Source organism: Pseudophryne corroboree, chromosome 1 (assembly GCF_028390025.1).
Source record: "Pseudophryne corroboree isolate aPseCor3 chromosome 1, aPseCor3.hap2, whole genome shotgun sequence".
NCBI lineage: Eukaryota > Metazoa > Chordata > Amphibia > Anura > Myobatrachidae > Pseudophryne > Pseudophryne corroboree.
Genome location: NC_086444.1, coordinates 639,257,355 through 639,283,285, shown reverse-complemented (window position 1 = coordinate 639,283,285; position 25,931 = coordinate 639,257,355). Strand labels below are relative to the sequence as shown.

The 25,931-nt window shown below is 45.0% G+C and overlaps 1 protein-coding gene across 10 annotated transcripts in view; it reads right to left on the bottom strand.

Moving 5' to 3' along the window:
• Window positions 1-25,931, bottom strand: part of HOPX (HOP homeobox) — a 50,291-nt gene that overhangs the window by 11,592 nt on the left and 12,768 nt on the right. For 5 of the 10 annotated variants that reach the window (XM_063914599.1, XM_063914598.1, XM_063914601.1 and 2 more), the window contains exons 2-3: window positions 18,777-18,917; window positions 13,638-13,827 (exon numbers count right to left, since the gene is read on the bottom strand). In XM_063914599.1, coding sequence (XP_063770669.1) covers window positions 13,638-13,796 — 159 coding nt within the window. In that variant the 5' untranslated portion in view covers window positions 13,797-13,827; window positions 18,777-18,917. The remainder of the gene's footprint in view (window positions 1-13,637; window positions 13,828-18,776; window positions 18,918-25,931) is intronic. The other 5 variants (XM_063914604.1, XM_063914606.1, XM_063914603.1 and 2 more) reach the window with 1 other exon arrangement.

Below are 25,931 nucleotides of genomic sequence, written 5' to 3'. Positions count from 1 at the left end.
AATTACAGGACTTTACCCGGGCTTCACCCACTCTGTGGAATGCACTCCCACGCACAATAAGACTCTCCTCTAGTCTCCAAACCTTTAAACGTTCCCTGAAAACTCATCTCTTCAGACAAGCCTACCAAATTTCAGACCCACCCACATAGCCTTCGACGCTTCACTATCAAGTTACATCCCCTCTGTACAGTCCACATAAACTCACATTTTGTCTTCCAACATTGCTGGGTGATCATATCATACAACCCGTTAAGAACCTAGCAATCTGGGGAACCATTATGTGACAGGTAGCATCTATCCTTGTGTATCAATGCCTATTTCCCTATAGATTGTAAGCTTGCGAGCAGGGCCTTCCTACCTCTGTCTGTCTGTCTTTGCCCAGTTTTGTTCTATAACTGTTGTTCTAATTGTAAAGCGCAACGGAATATGCTGCGCTATATAAGAAACTGCTAATAAAATAAATATTTAAGCTGCAGAAGAGCATGGCTGAGCTTGCAGCAGTTATAGCAAGCGGTGTTTATTAGTGGCATAAGATGTTTGTTCGTTGTCACCTAAACACCTACACCAACTCACAGTGCCGTAACTAGACATTTTGGTGCTGTGTGCAAGGAACAGCATCGGCCCCAGGCTGGCTGACAATAACATGTACATAGTAAATTAATGTTTGAGAGCTAAAGGGGTTAATTTATAAGGGTGATATAAAGCAGACAGCAGAAAGTTACGTGACCGGGGAGGTAAGATTAGACAGGTGTGTAGAAAGGGAAGAGGTGGTACAGTATGACAGGAGGATGGACAGTACAGTACAGCAGTGGAGATAAGAGCCAGGAAGATTAGAATGGATAGTGGAAATATAGATTCTGGCCAACTAGCATATCCAAAGAGTGAGACTTAAAATTATTGAAGATCGTTATGCAGTAATGTGCACAATGCTCATGACTATAAACTAACTACTGGGGGGGGGGCGTGGCTTGTGGCCTGACTGAGAGGACGTGCCCCTGGAGAGCTCCTGCTAATACAAGCTTCTATTTAATTTTAAAACTGCCCTCACGCTGCCTACAGACCCTAAATACTGCCCCACACCACTATCTGCATATAAAGACACGTTGGGAGTGAGTTGCGGAGCCGGAGCACAGGCCTGCCCTGTGCTTGCAGGTTGCGGCCCTCCCCACGAGGTGAAGCCGGGACCTCAATTTCCGTCCACCCCCGCCCGTGAGAGATCGACCTCCGGCCGCCTTAAAATACCTCACCGAACCTACCCCGCCGTCCTGCTGGATGCCCCTTGCCTGGAGAGCCTTGGAAGTGGGGCTGAGGTGAGCCGGAGAGCCCCGGGAGCTGCGAGACCGGAGACGAGCGGCACTGAGAAGGTCCGGTGGCGGCGGCCATCTTGGTTGTGGCGTCTGCCGGAAAGCAGGCGCCGCATTGAAACAACTAACCGGCGGGCCGCGGCGGTGACAGAGGGGGCTTAGCGGAGGGTGCAGAGGACACCCAGTGATTAAATAGGGTCTGGCCCCACAGAAATCTGGATGAACCAAGTAGAGGGGGAAAAAAAGAAAGAGAAGCTGCACAGTTCGGACAGCGGCCATCTTGGAGGTGGCAGGTTAGGCCCCTCTCCCCTGAATTGTGCTGCCCCCGCTGGAGATAGATGGAAATACACTCCTTATATCACCAGATCTACTTCAACTGATTTATCATCCCTGATCCCTCACCCTGCAGCTGCTGCTACACCTTTCCATAATTCCAGAGAAAGAGGTGTGTTAAACCGGGACGCTCTCCTGGGGATCCCTCTCACTGATTTCACAGATTATTAGGACCTAGGTCCTGTAAACGATGTAGCACTACGGATGCCTGACTTCCTCCCTCACCCGGACCAATTGTTGAACACGTAACATCCACGTTCACCTCTCTCGACACCAATCCTTAAACGGTCGTTTTTATACTACCAGATATTATGAGCAGAGCGAACACCAGAGCAAAAAAACCGGGAGCTTCACAGGATATCTCGCAACATTTCTCACGCCGGGAAAAACTGTCTGAAACCTCATCTCCACCCCCATCAATGCCTACCCCCATCATGGATCAGACGGAAGCACCTTCAACCAAAGCGGATATTCAATCCCTTCAAAACATGATCTTAGACCTTAAGAACTCCTTCACGTCAGCCCTTCAATCAGCGATCGGGGAAATAAAATCAGATATGGCGGCTCTAGACTCCCGCACAACCGCGCTGGAATCAAGGGAAGACCACCAACAGAACTTCCGTAAACAAGTGGGCGAAGACATGAGCTACCTATCCAGCGAGCTGGAAATCCTCAAGGATAAGGTTGAGGATAGCGAAAATCGCGAAAGACGGAACAATTTACGCGTCCGCAATATTCCAGAATCTGTCTCAACTTCCGAACTGGAACCATACCTCCGACGCTTGTTCCTGCAATTGGTCCCGTCGCTTACGGATTCAGCTATTTCGATTGAAAGAGCGCACCGCGCCCTGAGACCTAAACCGAAGGACTCGGACCCTCCTCGCGACGTCATCCTACGGTTTCTGTCCTTTAAGATCAAAAATAGTATCACACTGGCGTGCAGGAATTCAACCACAATTTTATTTGAAGACTCCCGGATCCAGATCTACCAAGACTTGTCACCGGTGACCATTGCAAAGCGGCGTGATTTACGTGCCGTCACCTCTACACTGCGCGACAATGGATACAAATACCGCTGGGGTTTTCCTTTTCGCCTCATTGTGGAGATTGATGGCAAAGTTCACACCATCCGCTCTCCTGATGAAGGGGACAAGCTTCTCCGAAAATTGCAGTTGCCCCCGGTTGCTACTTCATAATTTTGCTGCTCATTACGTTTACGTTTATGTTTGAACGCTGCGTTTTTACAACGTCTAGTATGATTGATTTTGCTCTCAACTTTGCTCAAATGCCATGTAATCCATGTTTTTGATATCGTATTGGTATATTGACGACCCTTTTACTGTTTTAACATAATGCTTTTGTTGGCGGACTTTTATACCCCGCGTAAAGCAACGTTTTTGTTTGGTTTCGCCGATCTGGCGGGCGACCAGGAGACGGGGCCCGGTGGCTAGTGTCCTGGACTGACCCCACTTTTGACACCATGGAGCCTGTCTCCGGGCGCCGGCCTGTTTGGAGACGTTATTGTAAGCTCTATTGTTATTAGGTTATTACCCTATTGATACTAGCTGTAACATGCTTACTTTTTTGCTAACATTTGGTATCTGGGACTGATCCGCCCCAGAGCTAAGTTTTGGATAGCTACATATAAGTCCATTATTATTATTTTTGGAGTAATTATGGTCTCGGGTGGGGGGTGTCGGGTCTCTGTCTTGACACATCCTCCCCCGACTCATAGGGATCAAAGGTACTTTCAAACATAGTGGGTTGATACCCTCTTTTGCTATACTGCATTTACATCCCGCAAGTGAGCTCTTTCTCTCACCTAGAGCTCAATCTTGGCAGTCGAGTATCCTGCCTACTGGATACTACGCCTGCTTATTTCTTTTCTCTTTCTCCTTTGCTCCTCTTTCTTCTATTATCTTCCTCCCTTAGACCCCCGTCACGAGACAGTGGCAAGCTGACATATCTGTGTTCACCGACAAATAGGCCTAGTTATTAAGTACTGTTCGTGTACAGTAACATACATTTTCATTCTCCTCTTTATTTCTTTCTCTTTGGTTCTTCTTGTCTACCCTAGCAGAGTCCGGGATCTTAGGGGTTACCAGCGAACCACCCCCACTCTTGCTTTAACCATGCCGTTAACATGCCTGTCCATCAATGTTAAGGGTCTGAATACTCCCCAGAAACGCTCACATCTCCACAGATCTCTTAAAACATTAAAAGGTGATGTGGTTTTCTTACAGGAGACACATTTGAAAGCTGACTCCCATCCCTCCCTGACGTCTAAACTATTTCCTATGGCCTGGTACTCTAATCATACAGCAAAAAGACATGGGGTGGCCATACTGGTAAAAGGGTCAGTCCCCTTCCAATTTCTAGATTGTAAACACGACAACGAGGGACGCTACATAATGGTACAAGGAAAAATTGGACACGAGGAGGTTACCTTGGCTAATCTATACGCTCCAAACACTGCCCAATCTAAATTCTTCCGTAAGTTTTTTCACGACCTCTACTCATATAGAAGAGGTAAAACACTAGTCGGAAGTGACTTTAACATGGCTCTCACAAACATGGACAGATCCGGTCCTTTGCGCAGCGGTCAAACCCTAAACTCCTCAGTACTACACAGGTGCATGGCCGAGGCTGGTTTGTTCGATGTATGGCGTTTTCTTAACCCGACCACCAGAGACTACACTTTTTATTCCAACCCACATGATGTGTACTCGCGTATTGATATGTTTCTGAGTTGTGCACCCCTATCCCGGACCGCTCACTCTTCCTCGATAATCCCACTTACCTGGACTGACCACGCAGCTTTAGCTGCGGCATTTGACATTTTTGATATCCCTGACGGCAGACCGACGTGGAGACTTAATGAGACGTTATTGAAGATTCCTAAATTCCAAGACTTAATTAAAACTGAGCTTAGAGACTATTTCGCGGTTAATGTGGAAAGTGACTGCAGCATAGCCACTATTTGGGAAGCCCATAAGGCGGTCATCAGGGGGTCTATTATACAATTTGCATCCCACCGTAAGAGAAGTCGGGAAAACCAAATTGCTTTATTAACAAATAACATTGCAAAATTGGATCAGGAACACAAACGCACACGCTCTAAAAAAACTCTAGCCGAACTTTCTAAGGCACGCGACGGCCTACAATCACTTTTGGCGGAGAACGTCGAGCGCTCACTTCGATGGGCTAACCAAACGTTTTATGATAAAAGTAATAAAGCACACACCTTGTTGGCCAATCGCTTGCGCGCCAAAAAGGCTAACCAATGCATCCACTCTATAAAACAGCCCTCAGGTAATACCACTTACGATCCCAAAAAAATTAACAGTGTCTTTTTTGATTATTATAAGACACTCTATAATCTTGATCCCCCGTCCGACCCTTTAGCACAAGCCGATCAGACACAACAATACCTAGACGCATGCGCTCTCCCTCGGTTAGACGAGGAGACTAATACTGCTCTCAATGCCGACATATCTGCTGAGGAAATTGAGGCTGCATTAAAAACCCAGAAACCCTCCAAAGCACCTGGCCCGGATGGCTATCCGATGGTGTACTATAAAACTTTCGCCCCTCAACTTATTCCTCATATGGTTTCTCTGTTTAACAAAATACTCCAGGGCACACTATTTCACCCGGACTCCACGACATCCCGTATTATAGTGATCCCAAAACCCGGAAAGGATCCCTCGTATTGCTCAAACTACAGACCCATATCTTTGATAAACACCGATCTCAAACTTTTTGCCAAAATACTGACTTCACGCCTAAACGCTGTGCTGCCGTCACTAATAGACCCTGATCAAGTAGGATTTGTTCCCGGCCGTCAGGCCTCGGACAACACCAGACGTATTGTTAACTTGATTCACCAAATAAACACGACAAAAATACCAGCGATTGCTCTGGCTCTAGACGCCGAAAAGGCATTTGATCGCATCTCGTGGCCCTTTTTGTTTTCTATCTTGTCCGCATTCGGCTTCCATGGACACTTTATCACAGCAATAGCGGCTCTCTATTCTAACCCCTCATCAGCGGTCCTGACCAATGGCCTGAGCTCACGTCGAATCAACTTGAAGAATGGTACTAGGCAGGGATGCCCTCTCTCACCCCTACTTTTCGCCCTATGCATTGAACCTCTTGCAGCCCGAATCAGACTTAATACGGATATTGGGGGCGTTACAGTGGGTCAGAATCCGTATAAAATATCATTGTTTGCTGACGACGTATTCTTGACTCTCACTAACCCTTTGATATCCCTCCCTAACTTACAAAGAGAACTACTCTTATATGGTTCCCTCTCTGGCTACAAAATAAACCACACCAAATCCGAGGCTCTTACATTTAACGTTCCACCACATACCCATAGGATCTTAACGTCTTCTTTCCCCTTTATTTGGAGACCCTCGGCTATTAAATACCTTGGCATATTTATTACTAAATCCTACACCAGCCTATTTCAAGCTAATTATGTTCCCATAATTAAAACTCTCACACAAGACCTAGATAAATGGAACCGTTTATTCATTTCATGGATCGGGAGGATCAATGCCCTAAAAATGAATCTCCCCCCCCGTCTTCTTTACCTGTTTCAGACCATCCCAATAATGGTGCCCCGAGTGACTCTGGCGTCCTTGCAATCACAGTGCAACAAATTTGTTTGGGCTCAGCGTAAATCTCGACTAAGACGAGCTATGTTGACAAAGAGTGCCACCTCAGGAGGTTTGGGATACCCTGACCTTCAGGCTTATTTTAACGCATGTCACCTTAACCATATAGTGTCCTGGCATTCCCCCATAGGGATCAGAAAATGGGTAGATATTGAAAATTCACTATATCAGGGTGTCCCCCTTGACTCTCTTACCTGGCTCCCCAGGTCCTGCAGACCAGCCTCGGCCTACTCAGTCCCCACGGTTAACTTCACACTCAGACTGTGGGATAAACTCCGCAGCACCCACAAACTATCTTCATACCCCTCACCCTTATCACCCATCTGGGGTCACCCCGCCTTCCCCCCAGGGTGCGTGCAAAGAATAGCGGCCCCATGGCAATCTCAGGGTATCACGAGATTCTTACATGTTAAAGGCCTCTCAGCACCGTCCACTTTTGGAGAAATTCAAGAACGCTTTGGTATTCTTTCCATCCTCATGTCAATACCAATATATCCAAATTCTCAGCTTCCTCAAGTCTCAGCTTAAAACCACCCCACTAAAAACACCCACCTCCTATGAGCATATGTGCTTACGTTCAATCGGCAAAAAGGGGAATATCTCAACAATATACAACTCAATCTTGGCACCAGACCCCCCAATCCGAGAACCCCACGAAATGGCCTGGGAATCAGATCTCTCCCATCCGTTGGAAGACGATCAATGGGAGGAAATTAGAATGCGTATAGCTAAGGCTTCTATCAGTGTAGCACTTAAGGAAACATGTTATAAGGTCTACACTAGGTGGTATCTGGTCCCCTCCAGGCTTCACGCCATTTTCCCCACAACATCAAATCTGTGATGGAGACACTGTGGAGAGGAGGGAACTTTTTTTCACATATGGTGGACTTGCCCCTCTATCCGTCCCTTCTGGAACACGGTCGGAGCACTTATTGCACAAACCTGCGGGCATACCTTTGACCTCTCTCCTGACATTGCTTTGCTTCACGCCCCCATACCGTCAATACCCAAAACCCAAGACAAGCTAATCATGCAACTTTGCATGGCGGCTAAAGCACTGATAGCTAAATGCTGGAAAGACCATAAGCCGCCCTCCAAGGCTGTACTGATGAATAAGATTAATCACATAGCCAATATGGAATACATTACAAGCCTAAGGAATAACACTGTGGCACAGTTCCACAACACCTGGTCTCCTTGGTACTTCGCCCGCTCTCTAGTGATGCCCGGACTCTGCTAATTCTGCTAATCCTGTTAATTTTCCTAATACTGATAATACTGCTAATATTAATAATATAGCTAATACTGCTACTATCACTAGCATTACTTTCTCCTCTAGCCCACTGATTGTCCCTCCTTATGGTATCAAACCAGAAGAATATCCCCAATCTCTTGCTTTCTTATAGGGAACCTTCTTAATCTTCCTCCTTTAATACCGCCCACTCTCTTGCTTCTCTACTCCCTTCCCCCTCCTCCTCTTTCTTGCTTCTATCCTCCATAGAATTACACTCAGTCTAGATATAGAATTGATTCGATAAATAAAAAATAAAATTGAGAATTGTTTAGGCTTACGAATAGACTTTTATATGACACATTTTGATGATACCGATTTGTTTTTATCGCCATAGAAATGTCTCTATTTAGACGGTATGTTATGTACACAACCTGTAACCAAGTTTATGCCCTCAACCTGTACAACCTAACTATTGTTCATGTTATGGACACTGTTCATTCTCAATAAAAAAATTCTAACTTCAAAAAAAAAACTAACTACTGGGGACACTGTGTGTAGCTGTCGGCAGTGAGTAGTTGGAGAGGTGGCAGTAGGGAGTGTGTCCAACGTGTGTCATATACAGTGCAGGATTGACAGCATTGTCAGGTAGTGTATCTAATAGAGCCTATGTGAGAGGTGATGGCTACTTGTCACCTCCAAAACAGAGAAATCTTTCACCACTCCCAGCCCAGTCAATATTACCCACCCATCACCGCTCCGGAGCTGTCCTGCTGTCTCTTCCTTCCTCATGTCATGGCTCCCGGCTGGTCCCGCAGCACAGCAGTAGACTCTCCATCGCAGCGCTGCCTCCTCTCCTCAGCAGACAGCGCTGGCCTGTGCCCAATGCTTCTCCCTCAAGTGTCCTGGCTGACCCCACAACAGGGGACTCTCCATCGCAGCGCTGAATGCTCTCCTCTCCACAGCAGACAACCCTCCACAGCAGACAACCCTGGCCTGTGCCCGCTCCTGGCTTCCTTGATCAGCCGGCATTCACTGCTCCCATCCCCTGTCAATACTTACCCACCAGCGCTGCCTCTTCCTCGTGTCCTCGGCTACCGGATGTCTCCCGGCTGACCCGGGAGCACACCTAGGGACTCACCATCATCAGTGCTGCTTGCTATGGCCAATTGGGGACTCGGTGCCAGATGCGCTCCCTCCAAAGGTGCGCTATGTGCAAAGCACACTCTGCACACAACTAGTTAGGGCTCTGCCAACTCATCCCCCCTCACTCCCCTTCCCAAAACACTCACACAATCAGTAAGGTAATCACAGCTGTCCGGGGTCCAGACCCGCTCCGCTGCTGTAAAAATGTCGCCTGCCCCTTAAGGAGTCCCTCAGGTCTTGGCGTCCTCAAATGCCTACTGCGCATGACAGTGTATGTCATCGCGCAGAGGCATGATGACACTGAGGAGGAGGCCAGGGAATGGGAGCCAGGCGCAGAGAAGACAGTGAGTGACATACTGCCCCGGCAAGTTGCTCTCAGACTCTCAGTGGCGGTGGGCTGTCAGTGCTGCCTGCGGCTGCCGCAGATGATCATCGTGGCGGGCGCCGGGCAGAAGTCCTGTACCGGTAATGGGACCCGGCCATCCGTTTCGGCACCGGCTTCTAAAATGTGCATGGGCATGTGTAGGAGGGACAATCGCCCTTTCCGCCTCTGTCTGGATCCGCCACTGGTAAGAGATCCGATCACTACAGCAGCAAGAGGCGTCTGCTTGTAATAGATGCCTGCTGCTGCATTACCATACAGTGATATCACTGCTGCTTCCAAGGAAGTTGCTTGGAAGCAGCGGTGATAGTAACTCCATCTACATCTGATCAGGCCCAGTGTGCATGCCAGCAAAGTGACTTATTGTTCTGGCAAGTTACAAACTGCAAAAGTGTAACAGCATCATAAATGCAATTAGCTTTTGCTACACTGTGATGCCCGTATATATCTCAGAGACCATTTCAGTATGCAGATATCACTTAGGTCCTAATTCAGACCCGTGCGGCTACAATCAGCTACCCCGACATGCAGGGGGATGCCCAGCACAGGGCTAGTCCGACCCACATGTCTGACCCTCCCCCGCCACACGGGTGCGATAGCATCGCACGGCTGCGATGCTAGCACAGCCAGCGAGTAAGTCCCTACCTGCGCAGCATGGTAGGTGACTTTTCGCCACGTCCCGGGTCGCAGCGGCTGTGTGTGACATCATGTCACCACCACGGCCCGCCCCACCTCACGGTCCGGGCACGCCTGCGTTACCCGGACCGCGCCCCCAACACGGCGGCTGACCCGCCCCCTCAACGCCTCTGCCTGTCAATCAGGGTGAGGTGATCGCTGGCCTGAGATGCCGATCGTATAGCATGCGCAGTTCAGACCTGATCGCCCGCTGCAATCAGGTCTGAATTAGCCCCTTAGCTCTGTACCATGAGATTAGTAATTAGGCCTGGTTTATTATTGTATTAATGTGTTATAGAAATGTTAGAGACAGACACAGACTCCAACAGAGACATTAAGACTAACATGAGAACAAACAGCTCAGTGTGGGGACAGACAAGGGTGATGTTCTGCATTACCCATTACTGTATCAGTTTCACATGCTACTGTGAGAATAGACACAATTGATGCCATTCTGTGCCACAAGGTCAGCCTGGGAAAAGCAGGAGGAACTAACAGCAGGCTGATAATGGAACCAAACAAAGTCTGTTCAGTGACTGCAAATTAACTGTTTATCAGAGTTTGTAATCTGTTTATTCTTTATATGCAGCCTGCTTGATGAGCAGGATATTACCAGCGGGTCATATGACAATCTAAAACAAGTGCAATAAAATAGATATTTTTAAAACCAATGAATGCTAGTGTCATATCGCTTTCTCCTTAGAGCGCCTGCCATGAGACACATTTTATTTTTGCAACATTTTATGAGATACACTACAGTAGAGGAATGTAATAACAGGACTAAAATAATAATAATAAAAAAAAAGTAATGTAATTGCTAATAAAGAATAATAAAGTAAATTTTACTAGATGAAGTTTTTAGTAATATCAGGAATTCTGGCATAAACATATTGGTGGGTACCAGCGCCGTAACTACCTGTGTGCCAGGTGTGCCTGGCACACAGCGCAGTTACCCTGAGGGCGCACGGCCAGTGGCTTGTAATTAGTCAAACTGACTCATTACACGCCGCCTGTTGTGTGCAGTGCGCCGCGCTGGAGGAGAGCATCAGCAGCGTCGGAGGAGGAGGGAGGGGGACTGGAGCCGCAGCAACGCTATGTCATTGGTAGTAGCACCGCTGCAGCAGTCCTCTCTCCTTCCGTATTGGCTGCCCGGCGCTGCTGTAAATGCTGGGATGCGGTTCCTTCATCCCAGCATTCTCAGCGGCGGGCAGCCAATGCAGAAGGAGAAGGGGCTGCTGCAGCGGCGCCTCTACCAATTCCATAGCGCTGCTGCGTCTCCAGTCCCCCTCCCTCCTCCTCCTTCTCCGCTGCCCGGGATCTGCCAGCACAAGGAGCCTGACTGCCAGCGGGGAGAGATGGTAAGTATCTCTCTCTCTTTCTCTCTCTCTCTCTCTCTTTCTCTCTCTTGTGTCTGCCGCAATGTGTAAAAAGGGGGACTGGCTGCCGTAATGTGTAAAAACGGGGATGCTGTCTGCCGTAATGTGTAAAAAGGCACGCTGTCTGCCGTAATGTGTAAAAAAGGGGACGCTGTCTGTCGTAATGTGTAAAAAGGGGGACGCTGTCTGCCGTAATGTGTAAAAAGGGGACGCTGTCTGCCGTAATGTGTAAAAAGGGGCTCTACCTGGTGTAGTGGCGCAACTGTGTAGTGTAATTTGAATAATGGAGACTACTATGCACCGTAGTATGAATTGGTATTATTTTGTGGCCACGCCCCTTCCCCATGAAGCCACGCCCCTACATATTTTCCACGCGCCTGCGGCACGCACTGCCCCTATCTTGCGTGGGGGGGGGCGCCAATGCCGTTTCATGCACACAGCGCTAAAATACCTAGGTACGGCACTGGTGGGTACTATCCCTTTTCCACCTAAATCCCGGGTCCGGCCCAGGTTCTGCGTTTGGTGTAATGGTTAGTATTACTTCCTCCCAGCACTGAGGTCATGTGCTCTATTCCCACCATGGCCCTAACTGTGTGGAGTTTGTATATCCTCCCTGTGATTGTGTGGGTCTCCTCTGGGTTCTCCGGTTTCCTCCCACATTCCAAAAATAAACTGGTAGGGTAATTGGCTCCTGACAAAAATGAATCCTAGTGTATATGTGTTTAGGGCAGAGAGATGGGCCAATTGGTTCTTACTGTATATGCCGTCAAATTATATGTTCCTAGGTTTACCCCTTTTCCACCTAAATCTTGGGTCTGACTCAGGTTCTACTACTTTTTCACCTAAATTCTGTCCGACCTGGTTTCGGAAAATGGTTCCAACTTGGATCAGACCCGAGTAAGAGCCGTTTCCACTGCACCTTTGACCTAGGTTATTCCCAGGTCAGTTCTTTTCACACTGCACCCGTGTGTAGTGTTTCTGTTCTGCCGGCACTTGGAGATGACTGCCGCTGGACACCAGGTAAGTTACTGCTGAGCCTTCTACTTTTAAGCCGTGTCTACATGATCAATGTTGACATTATGACTGTGTCAACATTCTCATGTCATCTTTATAAATGTCGACATATCATATCTTAACCTGGGGAGAGGCTAGCTTAGGGCATAGAGCAGGACTGGTAATGCTGATATATTGCCTGGCTGAGAAGGAGAAAATGATGAAGCAGACAATTTGTTAGTTACCAAGCTAAACCATGGTGCAAAATATTCTTTAGTGACTTGCCTTAATTTGCACTGGGTACTTAGATAGCCACCATATGCCTGGGCCTGAAGAGTATAGATGGCAGCATTTTATGGAACAGCAGGCACTTGGACAGACCCATGTGAGGAGTTGGGTGGAGTGAGAACATCCCTTGCATAATACACAGTAGGTGTAACAGTGCGTCTATTTTTCTATAGCAGTGCTACTATACATTGACTTGCATCCTTGTAATTATGACTTACTTTGCCCTGTTCTTTTGAAATCCTACGGAGAACAAACATTCTATGTAATAAAAAGAGTCCTGATTTCTCCACTGTCTCCTGATTCATTTAAGACATAGGGGGTAATTCAGAGTTGATTGCAGACGTGCTAAATTTAGCACATCTACGATCACTTACTCTGACATGCGGGGGGACGCCCGGCACAGGGCTAGTCTGCTCTGCATGTCAGGCCCTACCCCCCCCCCCCTTTCCCCAGCACAGGTACAAAAGCATCCCACGGCGGCAATGCTTTTGTACCTGACAAGTAGCTCCCTGGCAGGCAGCTACTGGACGCGTCCAGGGTCGCAGCGGCTGCGTGTGAAATCACGCAGCCGCGGCGGCCCACCCACCCAACAGTCTGGACATGCCTCCATTGTCCAGACTGCGCCCCGCCAACTGCGTTCTAATGCCGTTGGCACACCCCCTCCTGCCCCGTGACCGCCTCTGCCTGACTGACAATCGCAGCCCAGAGATGCTGATAGCATCTCAATGGGCTCCCGGGGTGTGAACGCGCAGTGCGGCCGCTATACATGCACACTCCACAAAAAGATTCAGACTGCAATCGCTGCCGCTGCAGCGATCCAGTCTGAATCACCCCCATAGATTTATTTAAATATGGAGCAGCATTTCAGGAAAGAATAAAAACATTTTCTTTAATGAAAGGTTGTTCTAAAGCTGTAGGAAGACTTTCCCACAGGTCCCCTCTCTCCGATGTTTCCATTTTCCTGACTAGCTGGTGGTACTTATAGTTTGTAAAAGGTATTCCCTTACAGTGGAGGGTAGATGTTCAGCTTGATGTGCAGTTCGCTTTCCATCTATGCACACTGGCGTAACATAAAAATGATTTGCAGGCCTCATACAATGTATATAGTACATGAGGTCCAGGTAAATTGTATGCCCTAAGAAAAGTTCAGATAAGACTGGTGTTCTAACTTATGGAAGCTCTGATTACACTCTACATGAATTATACTCGGTTAGTATTACTCACCATTATCTCCTGCTCTGTAAGTCCGGCCTCAGCTGAAAGGAGCATCACATCGGCCCAGTCCGGCGTCTTGCACTTTTTAAAACTACTTTCCAGAATATTTATCTGTTCTTGGGTCAGGTCTTCTTCATTTTCCCCGATTTCCTTTTGACATGAATTCATTTTACGCACCAATGTTTATGTCCTAACCGAGCTGTAATACAAATTGACACACGTAGACATTATTTTAGGCATTTTTTTTTACCACTTTATGCTAAACTAATTTACTTACATAGTACTTACATAGTATGGTTGAAAATAAGATACAATTAATAAGGTAAACATTCAGTAAGTTTAATACAACAGTTAAATAGAGGAATAATAAATCCTTCCTGACCCCAAATTCAGTCAATAAAACTTCCTGCATCAACAGCCCCGTAATATCCTATAATATCCTTTAGTAATTATTGCAACTCTTAGGCTGGGTACACGCTGGAGCAACGGGGATTTGTTCTGAACACCCGTAGATACTGGGGCGATGTGTCGTTCCATCCTTCATTAACATAACACAGGACGCTAGAGACGGACGCTTGGTTTGATGTGCAGCACAAGTGTGCGCAGTCCTGGGTACACACTGCGCGATGTAAGTGATATATCGCACCAAAACAGCATTTTGGTGTGATATCGCTCCAATGTGGATCTAGCTTTAGATTGTAAACTCATATGGACAGGGCAGTGCGATCTTTACCTTCTCTTTTATGTCATTGTATGCAGTTTGTTTGTATCTCCTCAATGTACCGCAATGCGCAATATGTCAGTGGTTTATAGATAAAAACTATGGGGATAATTCTGAGTTGATCGCAGCAGGAACTTTGGGGGTAATTCCAAGTTGATCGCAGCAGGATTTTTGTTAGCAATTGGGCAAAACCATGTGCACTGCAGGGGAGGCAGATATAACATGTGCAGAGAGAGTTAGATTTGGGTGGGTTATTTTGTTTCTGTGCAGGGTAAATACTGTCTGCTTTATTTTTACACTGCAATTTAGATTGCAGATTGAACACACCCCACCCAAATCTAACTCTCTCTGCACATGTTATATCTGCCTCCCCTGCAGTGCACATGGTTTTGCCCAACTGCTAACAAAGTTCCTGCTGCGATCAACTCAGAATTACCCCCTATGTTAGTGAAGTTGTCATCACAGCAATGGCAACAAAGTCCACTTTCCTGTTTCCTATGCTAATAATGAAACTTTTGTGTTCCATTTACATCTGATGACGCCTTATCCTCTTGCTGTAGCATGTTACTAATCCTCTCTATTAGTAACACTAAATTAGGAAATACAGTATGTACACCCTACTTTCTAGGCCCTCCAGTCATTCACAAAAGAAAAACATGAATGCTTAGTATTGATCTTTGTAAATGTTAATTTATAATCCCCAAACCAGGAACAACCCAATTCCTTGCTGAGGCATTGGAATAAGTAGAGACTCCACTGGATGGCATTGTGACCGGGCACTTACTCTATTCCGTAAATAAAATCTGAGGTTCTTTAAAGTGTAAGGTAAAGTGTATGCTTTATGGTCAACCCTTGGAGAATCCCACACCTGGTAGGAGGTTATTAATCTTACTCATACTCTTACTGCTTACATGCACAATAGGGGTCATTCCGAGTTGTTCGCTCGCTAGCAGTTTTTAGCAGCCATGCAAACACAATGCGTTTTCCTTGGCACGCCTGCGTTTTTCTGCACACTCCCTGAAAACGGTCAGTTGACACCCAGAAACGCCCCCTTCATGTCAATCACTCTGCGGCCAATAGTGTGACTGAAAAGCTTTGCTAGACCCTGTGTGAAGCTACATCATTCGTTGTAATAGTACATTGCGCGTGCGCATTGCGCCACATACGCATGTGCAGAAGTGCCATTTTTTCCCCTCATCGCTGCACAACGAACAAATGCAGCAAGCGATCAACTTGGAATGAACCCCAATATTTCCTCAAGAGTATCAGACACATATCTTCTTTCCCCTCCATTCTGCTGATGTGCTCCAGTGGCTGGATCGCTGACCTTTGAAACTCGGGTGAGTATTAGATGTTCGGTTATTGATGTTTTTTATTTATTTATATAAATGATACTGTATACACTATAATCTCAGGCCACTGGAAAGTGCTCATCTGGCTAGATTCATACGTGGGACTAGATTAGCTTCCTCCAGTCTTTGCATCCGAACTCTCTGTAAGAGATGGTTAGTTCACCCGGCTGTTATACTTTGCTTGACTGCACCGGCTTGGGGTCCCCGTTCGCTTGAGACCCAGCGTATGCAAGCCGGTCTGCCAAGCGATGCCGCTTTCGCCTATGTCACTTAGGGAGGTGTGTCTGTAGGAACCTTGACGCGTTTCTCAGCCAGCATCGGCTGTTTCTTCATGATTCTCGCTTATATTAACATGATTAACTGTGTTCTTACTATGCAATTTTAATATTTTAAGATGTTTGTCGCATATCTGTGGAGGTATTAATTTAACTGAATTGTATTATTGTTCTTGTGCTATATTAGTAAATAGGGCCTAATTCAGACCAGATTGCAAAATCAAAATCTTTCTCTAATGGGCAAAACCATGTTGCACTGCAGGTGGGGCAGATGTAACATATGTGATGTGCCAGAGGATTTAATCTTGCTTCTGGCTCTATGTAGGCTGCTGTTGATGATGCGAAATACTGTCTTCTGGGAATCGTCTGGAGAGTGGAGTCCCGCTACTCCAGTGCGCAATTTCCTCCCTTATGACCGTGTGGAACTTGCAGTGAGACTGGGGTGGGGGTTTTGTGCGCTGATGGCGATAGTGGGGGAGTTGTGGTCCCAGACTTATTTGACAACTCCCTCAAATAAGTTTCAGTTTTGCTTGTATATTGTATTACACAAAGTGACAAGTAAAGCATTGTTTCTTGACACCAACATTTCTCCTAACATTAAGTCATAGAGGCACAACACAGGGTCTGAGCGCAGTGACCACCATTTCTTTCTCTATAAGTGCAAAGGGATAAAATGCAGATAATTAGACTTTTCACAGTGAAGAATATAGGGCCTAATTCAGCACGAGTTGAAGTTTTGCAAAAATTCACAAAATTACAACTCCTATAACTAGCATGCGGGGGCCTTCCAGCACAGGGCAAGGCTGTCCTGCATGCCGGGTCCTCCCTGCCCGCTAAAATGCGAGCGCTTCTCTAAACAGTGAAGCGCTCGCATCTTTAGGGTAGCCCCCTGCTGTGAAAGGAATTTGCTGGACCTCCATGCTTTGGGTCACAGCAGCTGCGTGTGACATCACGCAGCCACCGTGGCCCACCCCGCAAGTGGTCCAGACATGCCTCCATTGTCCGGACCGTGTCCCCCCAATGGAGCGATGCCACCGACAAAACGCTGCGACGATGCCCCGTCACCGCCGCCACTTAGAATGTGATCGCATACACAGAGGTGCAGGATTCGCCAAATAGTGATTTCCGCACTTCAGCATTTCATGCTGAATTAAGGCCATTGTGTCTGTGTATATATCATCCTTATAGTAACCACCACCGCACATGTCCAGCTGGCTTTCCAGTCTCAGAGGAGGTACCCACAGTTGACGTCATCATCAGGCACCCGTTACAGATATATACACAGACACTGCTTGCAGCCTGGTAACCACCATGAGGGAAAAAGGAGGACATCTGAAATTACGCTGTAGCCTTCTATACATATTGAATGTTGAATGTAATTTAACACAAAGGATTCATTTGTGCCCCTAGAGGCATATTCTCTAGACTTTTGATTAGTAAAAATACTTTCTGTTATGAATATGTCTATTTATGATGAGATAAACAGCAGTTGCTGCCAACATTAAACAGCTAGTAATTAAACTAAATTCACTCTCAGGTGGGGCAGATTTAAAATGTGCAGAGAGATATAGATGTGAGAAAGATGTTTCCAAACTCAAATCTAAATTGCTGTGTAAGAACAAAGCTGCCCAGTATTTGTGTGCTACATGCAAAAGCAGGCAGTATTTACCCTGCATGCAAAAAAACATATATGTGTTCGCTCCCCTTGCACTGCAACATGGATTGTCCATGTTCACTGTTACTTGCTTTTTAACTTGCTTTGCCCCCAAATCAGAATCAGGCCCCATATACTTAACTTCAAGAACTATAATTCACTTAGTCATGTGTCTAGAAACTCGTTGGAACATCCCTTAACTTTAATAGTGCTTAGTTATTCAGTTATTGAAACCTCTTTCAGATCCTAGTATCTACCCTTCTCAAACTGTTAAACCTACAGAGACCAACTGCCCCATTATTTTTACAAGCTTTTAATGAGATTTCTGCCAAACCCATTCCAGGCCTTAGATGCCCATATTACTAATGTTCCAAAGAGGGGAAGGACCCAGGGTTGGCCCTGGGCATAGGCTACCTAGGCACTTTCCTAGGGTGACCTAGCTCGAGGTGGCGTGTCTAGGGTAACCACCTGTCCTGGATTACTCCAGACAGTCTGGACCGGCAGAGGAAGCAGAAGCAAGGCAGAATACGCCAGGCCAAGCTACAAAACTACAGTGTTCCAGCTGCATACATATTGCTTTGCTGAACTTAGATATCAGACAAATTGCTGAATTTATAGCATACCTGCTTAAAGTCTATTTTAGCTGAGGTTTTAACAGTACAATGGGAATATATCCAGTGGGATCTGGAATTCTTGGCATTGCCAAGAGAAAGATGAGAGACATGAGCCAGAACAATGCAGAAGAGCTGAAGGCCGCTATTGAAGCATCCTGGTCTTCCATAACACCTCAGCATTGCCACAGGCTGATAGAATCCATGCCACGCCGCATTGAGCCAGTAATTCATGCAAAGGAGGCCCAAATCAAGTACTGAGTATATATGCATGATTATACTTTTCAGAGGGCCAACATTTCTGTATATAAAATCCTTTTTTTATTGATTTTATACAAAATTCTAATTTTCTGAGACTTTGCATTTGGGGTTATCTTAAGCTAAAAGCCACAATCATCAAAATTATAACAAATAAAGGTGTGAAATATCTCACTTTGCATGTAATGAGTCTTTTTAATATATTTGTTCCTCCTTTTAAATTGATTTACTGAAATAAATGAACTTTTGCACAATATTCTAATTTTCGGAGTTTTACCTGTAATACCACGCGGTCTGTTTATCTTATCCACAATGTTAGTAGCGTCCATAAGCTTCTTGACCAATTCAGTGACAGCATTCAATAGGTTTTAATTGAAACTTGGTCCACTGGCTTTTGTGTCTGTTTTTCTTCTGGCATCTATCACATAAACACCAAACATGTTTGCTGAAGATAATAGTCTCTCCCACTTTAATCCACTCCCCAGAGTAACCAAAATAAAACAAATCATGGGGGCCTCTTTTTCATGGACTGGCAGTATATTGTAAATGTAATGAAGATGCTTTTTCTCTTGAGGATTCTCTACCTAGTACAAATGCTACCAGTTCATATACAGCCTACTTTTTTCTCTAATTACAATCTTTGTGTGAAATGGAAAACAGCCCCAATTCAAACATGATATAATACATTGTCACAAATATTAACCTAAGGTAGGAAGGAACTATTGATGGTCACCATCGATGGTACTATCTGTGGCTACTATCAATGTCATTCACAGGGAAACTATTGATGGTTTCACCCACCAATGGTCATCCCTGCTCTCTATGACATACTGGGCTACCGGACAATCCAAACTATGGGGAGATGCTTCACGGGTGCATTGGGAGATGGATCTTAGCTCCGCATCTCCGTATTAAGAAAAAAAAGAAAACATTGGGGGGTGGAGCATCTGTAACATCGATGATGGAGAACTGAGATGCAGAGTCTAGCGCCATATCCCAATGCACCTATGAAGCCCCTCCCCAGATTTTGTATTGGCTGGTAGCCCAGTATGTCATAGAGCAGGGATGACCATCGGTGGGTGAAATAATTCATAGTTTCATAGTTTCCCTGTGAATGACTTTATTCAATCGATAGTGACCACAGATGGTACCATTGATGGTGACCACCAAAAATATCTGGCATCGGCTGTCAACCATCGATGTTGTGTAGAGATTAGAGATGATCATCCCTAACTTGGGGGTTACTCACATCTCCGGAATACTGCAATGCCCCATTACATATTTGGGGATGTCTAAACAAAATGGACTACTGGTGAGATGTTAACGAGAGTTCTTCTGTGATCCTGGATGTGGAGGTTTCAGGAGATCCCTGATCCTTACCTCTAATCAAAACTATTATCCCAATATCTATATATAAATGATCTACTGAGACACTGGAATAAAATTCTTTTTAGATGCGGTAATATAGTAATTTTTGCTCATAATACAGGTTGAGTATCCCTTATCCAAAACGCTTGGGACCAGAGGTATTTTGGATATCGGATTTTTCCGTATTTTGGAATAATTGCATACCATAATGAGATATAATGGTGATGGGACCTAAATCTAAGCACAGAATGCATTTATATTTCATATACACCTTATACACACAGCCTGAAGGTAATTTTAGCCAATATTTTTTGTAACTTTGTGCATTAAACAAAGTGTGTGTACATTCACACAATGCATTTATGTTTCACATACACCTTATACACACAGCCTGAAGGTCATTTAATACAATATTTTTAATAACTTTGTGTATTAAACAAAGTTTGTGTACATTGAGCCATCAAAAACAAAGGTTTCACTATCTCACTCTCAGTCAAAAAAGTCTGTATTTCAGAATATTCCGTATTTCGGAATATTTGGATATGGGATACTCAACCTGTATAGGCAAAAAGCAGAAACAAATGTTACATAAGTCAACATATCGCTGATTCTTCCCTTAGTTATGGCATGTACTGTATGCAAGTAATTACTGTGAGGAATGGGTTCTGGCTGTCACTTTGTTAGTTCATATTTGCAGAGCTTGCATTGTCCCAATGTGCTAATAATTATGTGCAGCACATGTCTTAGGGAGACATATAGAAATGATTGGTTCAGACCATATGTCATATGGGGGAAATTATAATTTCATATAAATGTGTCCATTACAGATACAGGCATGGCTACAGGTTTGCATACGAGTGGCTCTCATCCTGAAATGTCCGCGTTCTAGGCTGCTTCTCTCCCACCTATACACGGACTGTGACTTGTTAGTGCAGTGACATGGAATAACTTGTTATGCAAACGCTTTCCATATGTGCTCAGCCAGAAAGATAAGCTTAGCTGTATATTCAGTGTTTATTGAGTAACTAAAGTGTTTTTGCATTTACTTGAAATCGGAGGACTTCATAATGCACATGACCATAGGTACATATATGTTAATCATAAACAGCTGTTCAGGGTTGATTTATCCAAGGCATTAAAATAATCTCTTAACCAGGGACATCCATTTAAGAAGCTGTAGAATATCTGATACTTAAATAGATGTCATAGGTTCATGTCAATGGACCTGAACCACAGTATCGCCTTCATATAAAAATCTATTACAGGTTGAGTATCCCATATCCAAATATTCCGAAATACGGAATATTCCGAAATACGGACTTTTTTGAGTGAGAGTGAGATAGTGAAATCTTTGTTTTTTGATGGCTCAATGTACACAAACTTTGTTTAATACACAAAGTTATTAATAATATTGTATTAAATGACCTTCAGGCTGTGTGTATAAGGTGTATATGAAACATAAATGAATTGTGTGAATGTAGACACACTTTGTTTAATGCATAAAGTTATAAAAAATATTGGCTAAAATGACCTTCAGGCTGTGTGTATAAGGTGTATATGTAACATAAATGCATTCTGTGCTTAGATTTAGGTCCCATCACCATGATATCTCATTATGGTATCTAATTATTCCAAAATACGGAAAAATCCGATATCCAAAATACCTCTGGTCCCAAGCATTTTGGATAAGGGATACTCAACCTGTACCAGAAAAGCTACACGTTAATTCGGAGGACATGGCTAAATTTGCACACGGAAAATGTAGCAGTATAAATGTAAATGTCATGTTACATAGAAACATAGAATTTAACGGCAGATAAGAACCACTTGACCCATCTAGTCTGCCCCTTTTTTTATCCTTTAGGTAATGTCAATCCTTTTTGAACTTTAATTCTTTGTAAGGATATTCATATGCCTATCCCAAGCATGTTTAAATTGCTCTACAGCCTGCATGTCCAAACTGCGGCCCTCCAGCTGTTGAGAAACTACACATCCCAGCATGCCCTGACACAGCTTTAGTATTCTCTGACAGCAAAACTGTGTCAGGGCATGCTGGGATATGTAGTCTTACAACAGCTGGAGGGCCGCAGTTTGGACATGCCTGCTCTACAGTCTTAGCCGCTACCACCTCTGATGGGAGGCTATTCCACTTGTCCACTACCCTTTCTGTGAAGTAATTTTTCCTTAAATTTCCCCTGAACCTGCCTCCCTCCAGTTTCAGTGTATGTCCTCGTGTTCTAATACTCCTCTTCCTTTGAAGAATGTTTCCCTTCTGAACTTTGTTAAGACCCTTGGTATATTTGAAAGTTTCTATCATATCCCCCCTTTCCCTTCTCTCCTCCAAACTATACATGTAAGATCTTTTAGCCTTTCCGGGTAAGTTTTGTGATGTAGGCCATGCACCATTTTAGTTGTTCTTCTTTGTACACTCTCTAATGTATTTATATCCTTCTGGAGATATGGGGGTATATGCAATTGCGGTCGAATTGCCGCAAATGTCGAAAAACGGGGCATTTTCGACACAAAAAAAATATTCGACAATGCAATACAGTACTTTTTGACAAAAAACCTGCCGTTTCAGATTCGACTTTTTGCAATTCGACATTTACTCAAATTCGACATGTCTGCAATGGTAAAAATGCGGCTTTTCGACAAAAGTATATTCAATTGAAGAATGTCGATTCGACAACAGTGCTTTTCGACAGTCATTTCGTCAATTTCAGTCCACCTCATTTTCCTGGCGGAATCTAATAAAAAAAATTTATTGTGTTTTTTTATTGCTAATAGCATATCTATTTATGTTAGAAGGGATTATGTACTTGGTTTGTCTATTAGGAGCCACAAGTATTATTTATATATATTTTTAAAAGAATATATATATTTTTTTCACTGACTAAAATAATATGGAGAGATCAGAGCATGTTTTTCAGTGGGTAGGGGTGGGAATGGTTTAAAAATCGTGAAAAAAAAAAATGCGTGGGGTCCCCCCTCCTAAGCATAACCAGTCTCAGGCTCTTTGATCCGGTCCTGGTTGTAAAAATACGGGAAAAAAATGACAGGGGATCCCCCGTATTTTCACAACCAGCACCAGGCTCTGCTTCCATTCCTGGTGCAAAAAATACGGAGGACAAAAGACGTAGGGGTCCCCCGTATTTTTAACACCAGCACCGGGCTCCACTAGCTGGAGAGATAATGCCACAGCCGGGGGACACTTTTATACCGGTCCCTGCGGCTGTGGCATTAAATCCCCAACTAGTCACCCCTGGCCGGGGTACCCTGGAGGAGTGGGGACCCCTTAAATCAAGGGGTCCACCCCTCCAGCCACCCAAGGGCCAGGGATGAAGCCCGAGGCTGTCCCCCCCATCCAAGGGCTGCGGATGGAAAGCTGATAGCCAAGTGACAAAATAAAGAGTATTGTTTTTTTGTAGCAGAACTACAAGTCCCAGCAAGCCTCCCCCGCAAGCTGGTACTTGGAGAACCACAAGTACCAGCATGCGGGGGGGAAACGGGCCCGCTGGTACCTGTAGTTCTACTGCAAAAAAAATACCCAAATAAAAACAGTACACGCACACCGTGATAGTAAAACTTTATTACATACATGCACGCCGACACACACATACTTACCTATGTTCACACGCCAACTCGGTCCACTTCTCCAAGTAGAATCCACGGGGTACCTGAAAATAATATTATACTCGCCAAAATCCTGTGTAGATCTGTCCTCTTCTTTTTTGTAATCCACGTACTTGGCAAAAAAATAAAGCGCAAAAGCCGGACCACGCACTGAAAGGGGTCCTATGTTTACACATGGGACCCCTTTCCCCGAATGCTGGGAGCCCCCGTGACTCCTGTCACAGAGGGTCCCTTCAGCCAATCAGGGAGCGCCACGTCGTGGCACTCTCCTGATTGGCTGTGCGCGTCTGAGCTGTCAGATGGCGCATAGCACTATGCCGCTCCATTATCTTCAATGGTGGGAACTTTGCGGTCAGCGGTGAGGTTACTAGTTAGTGATTTAATGCCACGGCCGCAGGGACCGATATAAAAGTGTCCCCCGGCTGTGGCATTATCTCTCTGACTAGTGGAGCCCGGTGCTGGTGTTAAAAATACGGGGGACCCCTACGTTTTTTGTCCCCCGTATTTTTGGCACCAGAACCGGACACAGAGCCCGGTGCTGCTTGTGAAAATACGGGGGATCCCCTGTCATTTTCCCCCCCGTATTTTTACAACCAGGACCGGCTCAAAGAGCCCGAGGCTGGTTATGCTTAGGAGGGGGGACCCCACGCATTTTTTTGCACAATTTTTTTTCACAGTTTTGTGACGTCCATGAAGTCACTATCGTCAATTGGTCCGTTTTTCGACAGCGGGACTGTCGAATCCGTTTTTTATTGAATATGTCGAATTCGGGTCCCGGCGGGAGGGTGTCTGACTGTCGAATTGTGTCGAATTTAAAAACGGTCGAATTCCAGCCGGAATTCGACCGCAATTGCATATACCCCATGGTCTCCAGAACTGGACACAGTATGATCTACTAAAATGACATATATCAGCAAATTTATTAAAGGAAAAAAAGCTCTTTCTCAAGTAAAAACATAAAATGCTGAATTCTTTTCCCTAACTATCAAAGGGAGAGACCCTGAATACAAACTGAAATAGTGTGGTGATACTATTATAGAGCTTCAGGGATAGAAAAGCAGCCTCAAAACACTACTTGGGTTCTACCCAAAAAGCACCAACAATAGAATGCATGAATAGAAAGTGGTACACTTCAGGTGGCGCTAATCAAGGTGGGTAGAAAAAAGGGGAATGTGGGAAAATAGATGAATATATTAATAATAATAATAATAATAATATTATAAGGATAACACTTTCCTTAAATGGTACAAAACTTCTGTTCAGCAAAGTCAAGGCTATGAAAATACATACAAACACAATATTATAGCACTACAATGCCGTTAATCATAAAGATAGATGGTGGTAGAAGTATAGCCAAAGTTCTGTGTTTGCTATTGCCATCTCAGAATGGCTACAATAACCAAATGTGGAACTGGGAGCCAAAGTCTGACCTTCTAGGTCCACTGAACGGACACGGCCAGATCACACAATCGCTCACCCATCAACACTGCCTGGGATTGCAATAAGGGGGACAATAAGAGTATATTTAAATAGGGAACAGTATCACTCATTGCTCCAGGAAGATTTCAATCATACATTGCGGCAGTTATAAGTTATCTTTTATTATGTAAGCTACAATCACTGGTTTTGCTGCATAAACAGACCCATAATGGACAAAATGTGTTAGGCTTAAAAGTCAAGAAAACAAATAATAAATATTTTGAGCAATTTATCATTAGCAGCATTAGCAGATTCCTCTTATGCAAGGAGCAGTGAGTAGAAATATGGCCATTTGCCAGAAAATTACTTATAAAATAAGAATTTACTCACCGGTAATTCTATTTCTCGTAGTCCGTAGTGGATGCTGGGAACTCCGTAAGGACCATGGGGAATAGACGGGCTCCGCAGGAGACTGGGCACTCTAAAAGAAAGATTAGGTACTATCTGGTGTGCACTGGCTCCTCCCTCTATGCCCCTCCTCCAGACCTCAGTTAAGGAAACTGTGCCCGGAAGAGCTGACACAACAAGGAAAGGATTTGGAATCCAGGGTAAGACTCATACCAGCCACACCAATCACACCGTACAACTTGTGATAACCATACCCAGATAACAGTATGAACAACAACTGAGCCTCAGTAACAGATGACTCATAACAATAACCCTTTAGTTAAGCAATAACTATATACATGTATTGCAGAGAGTCCGCACTTGGGACGGGCGCCCAGCATCCACTACGGACTATGAGAAATAGAATTACCGGTGAGTAAATTCTTATTTTCTCTGATGTCCTAGTGGATGCTGGGAACTCCGTAAGGACCATGGGGATTATACCAAAGCTCCCAAACGGGTGGGAGAGTGCGGATGACTCTGCAGCACCGCATGAGCCAACTCAAGGTCCTCCTCAGCCAGGGTATCAAACTTGTAGAACTTAGCAAACTTGTTTGACCCCGAC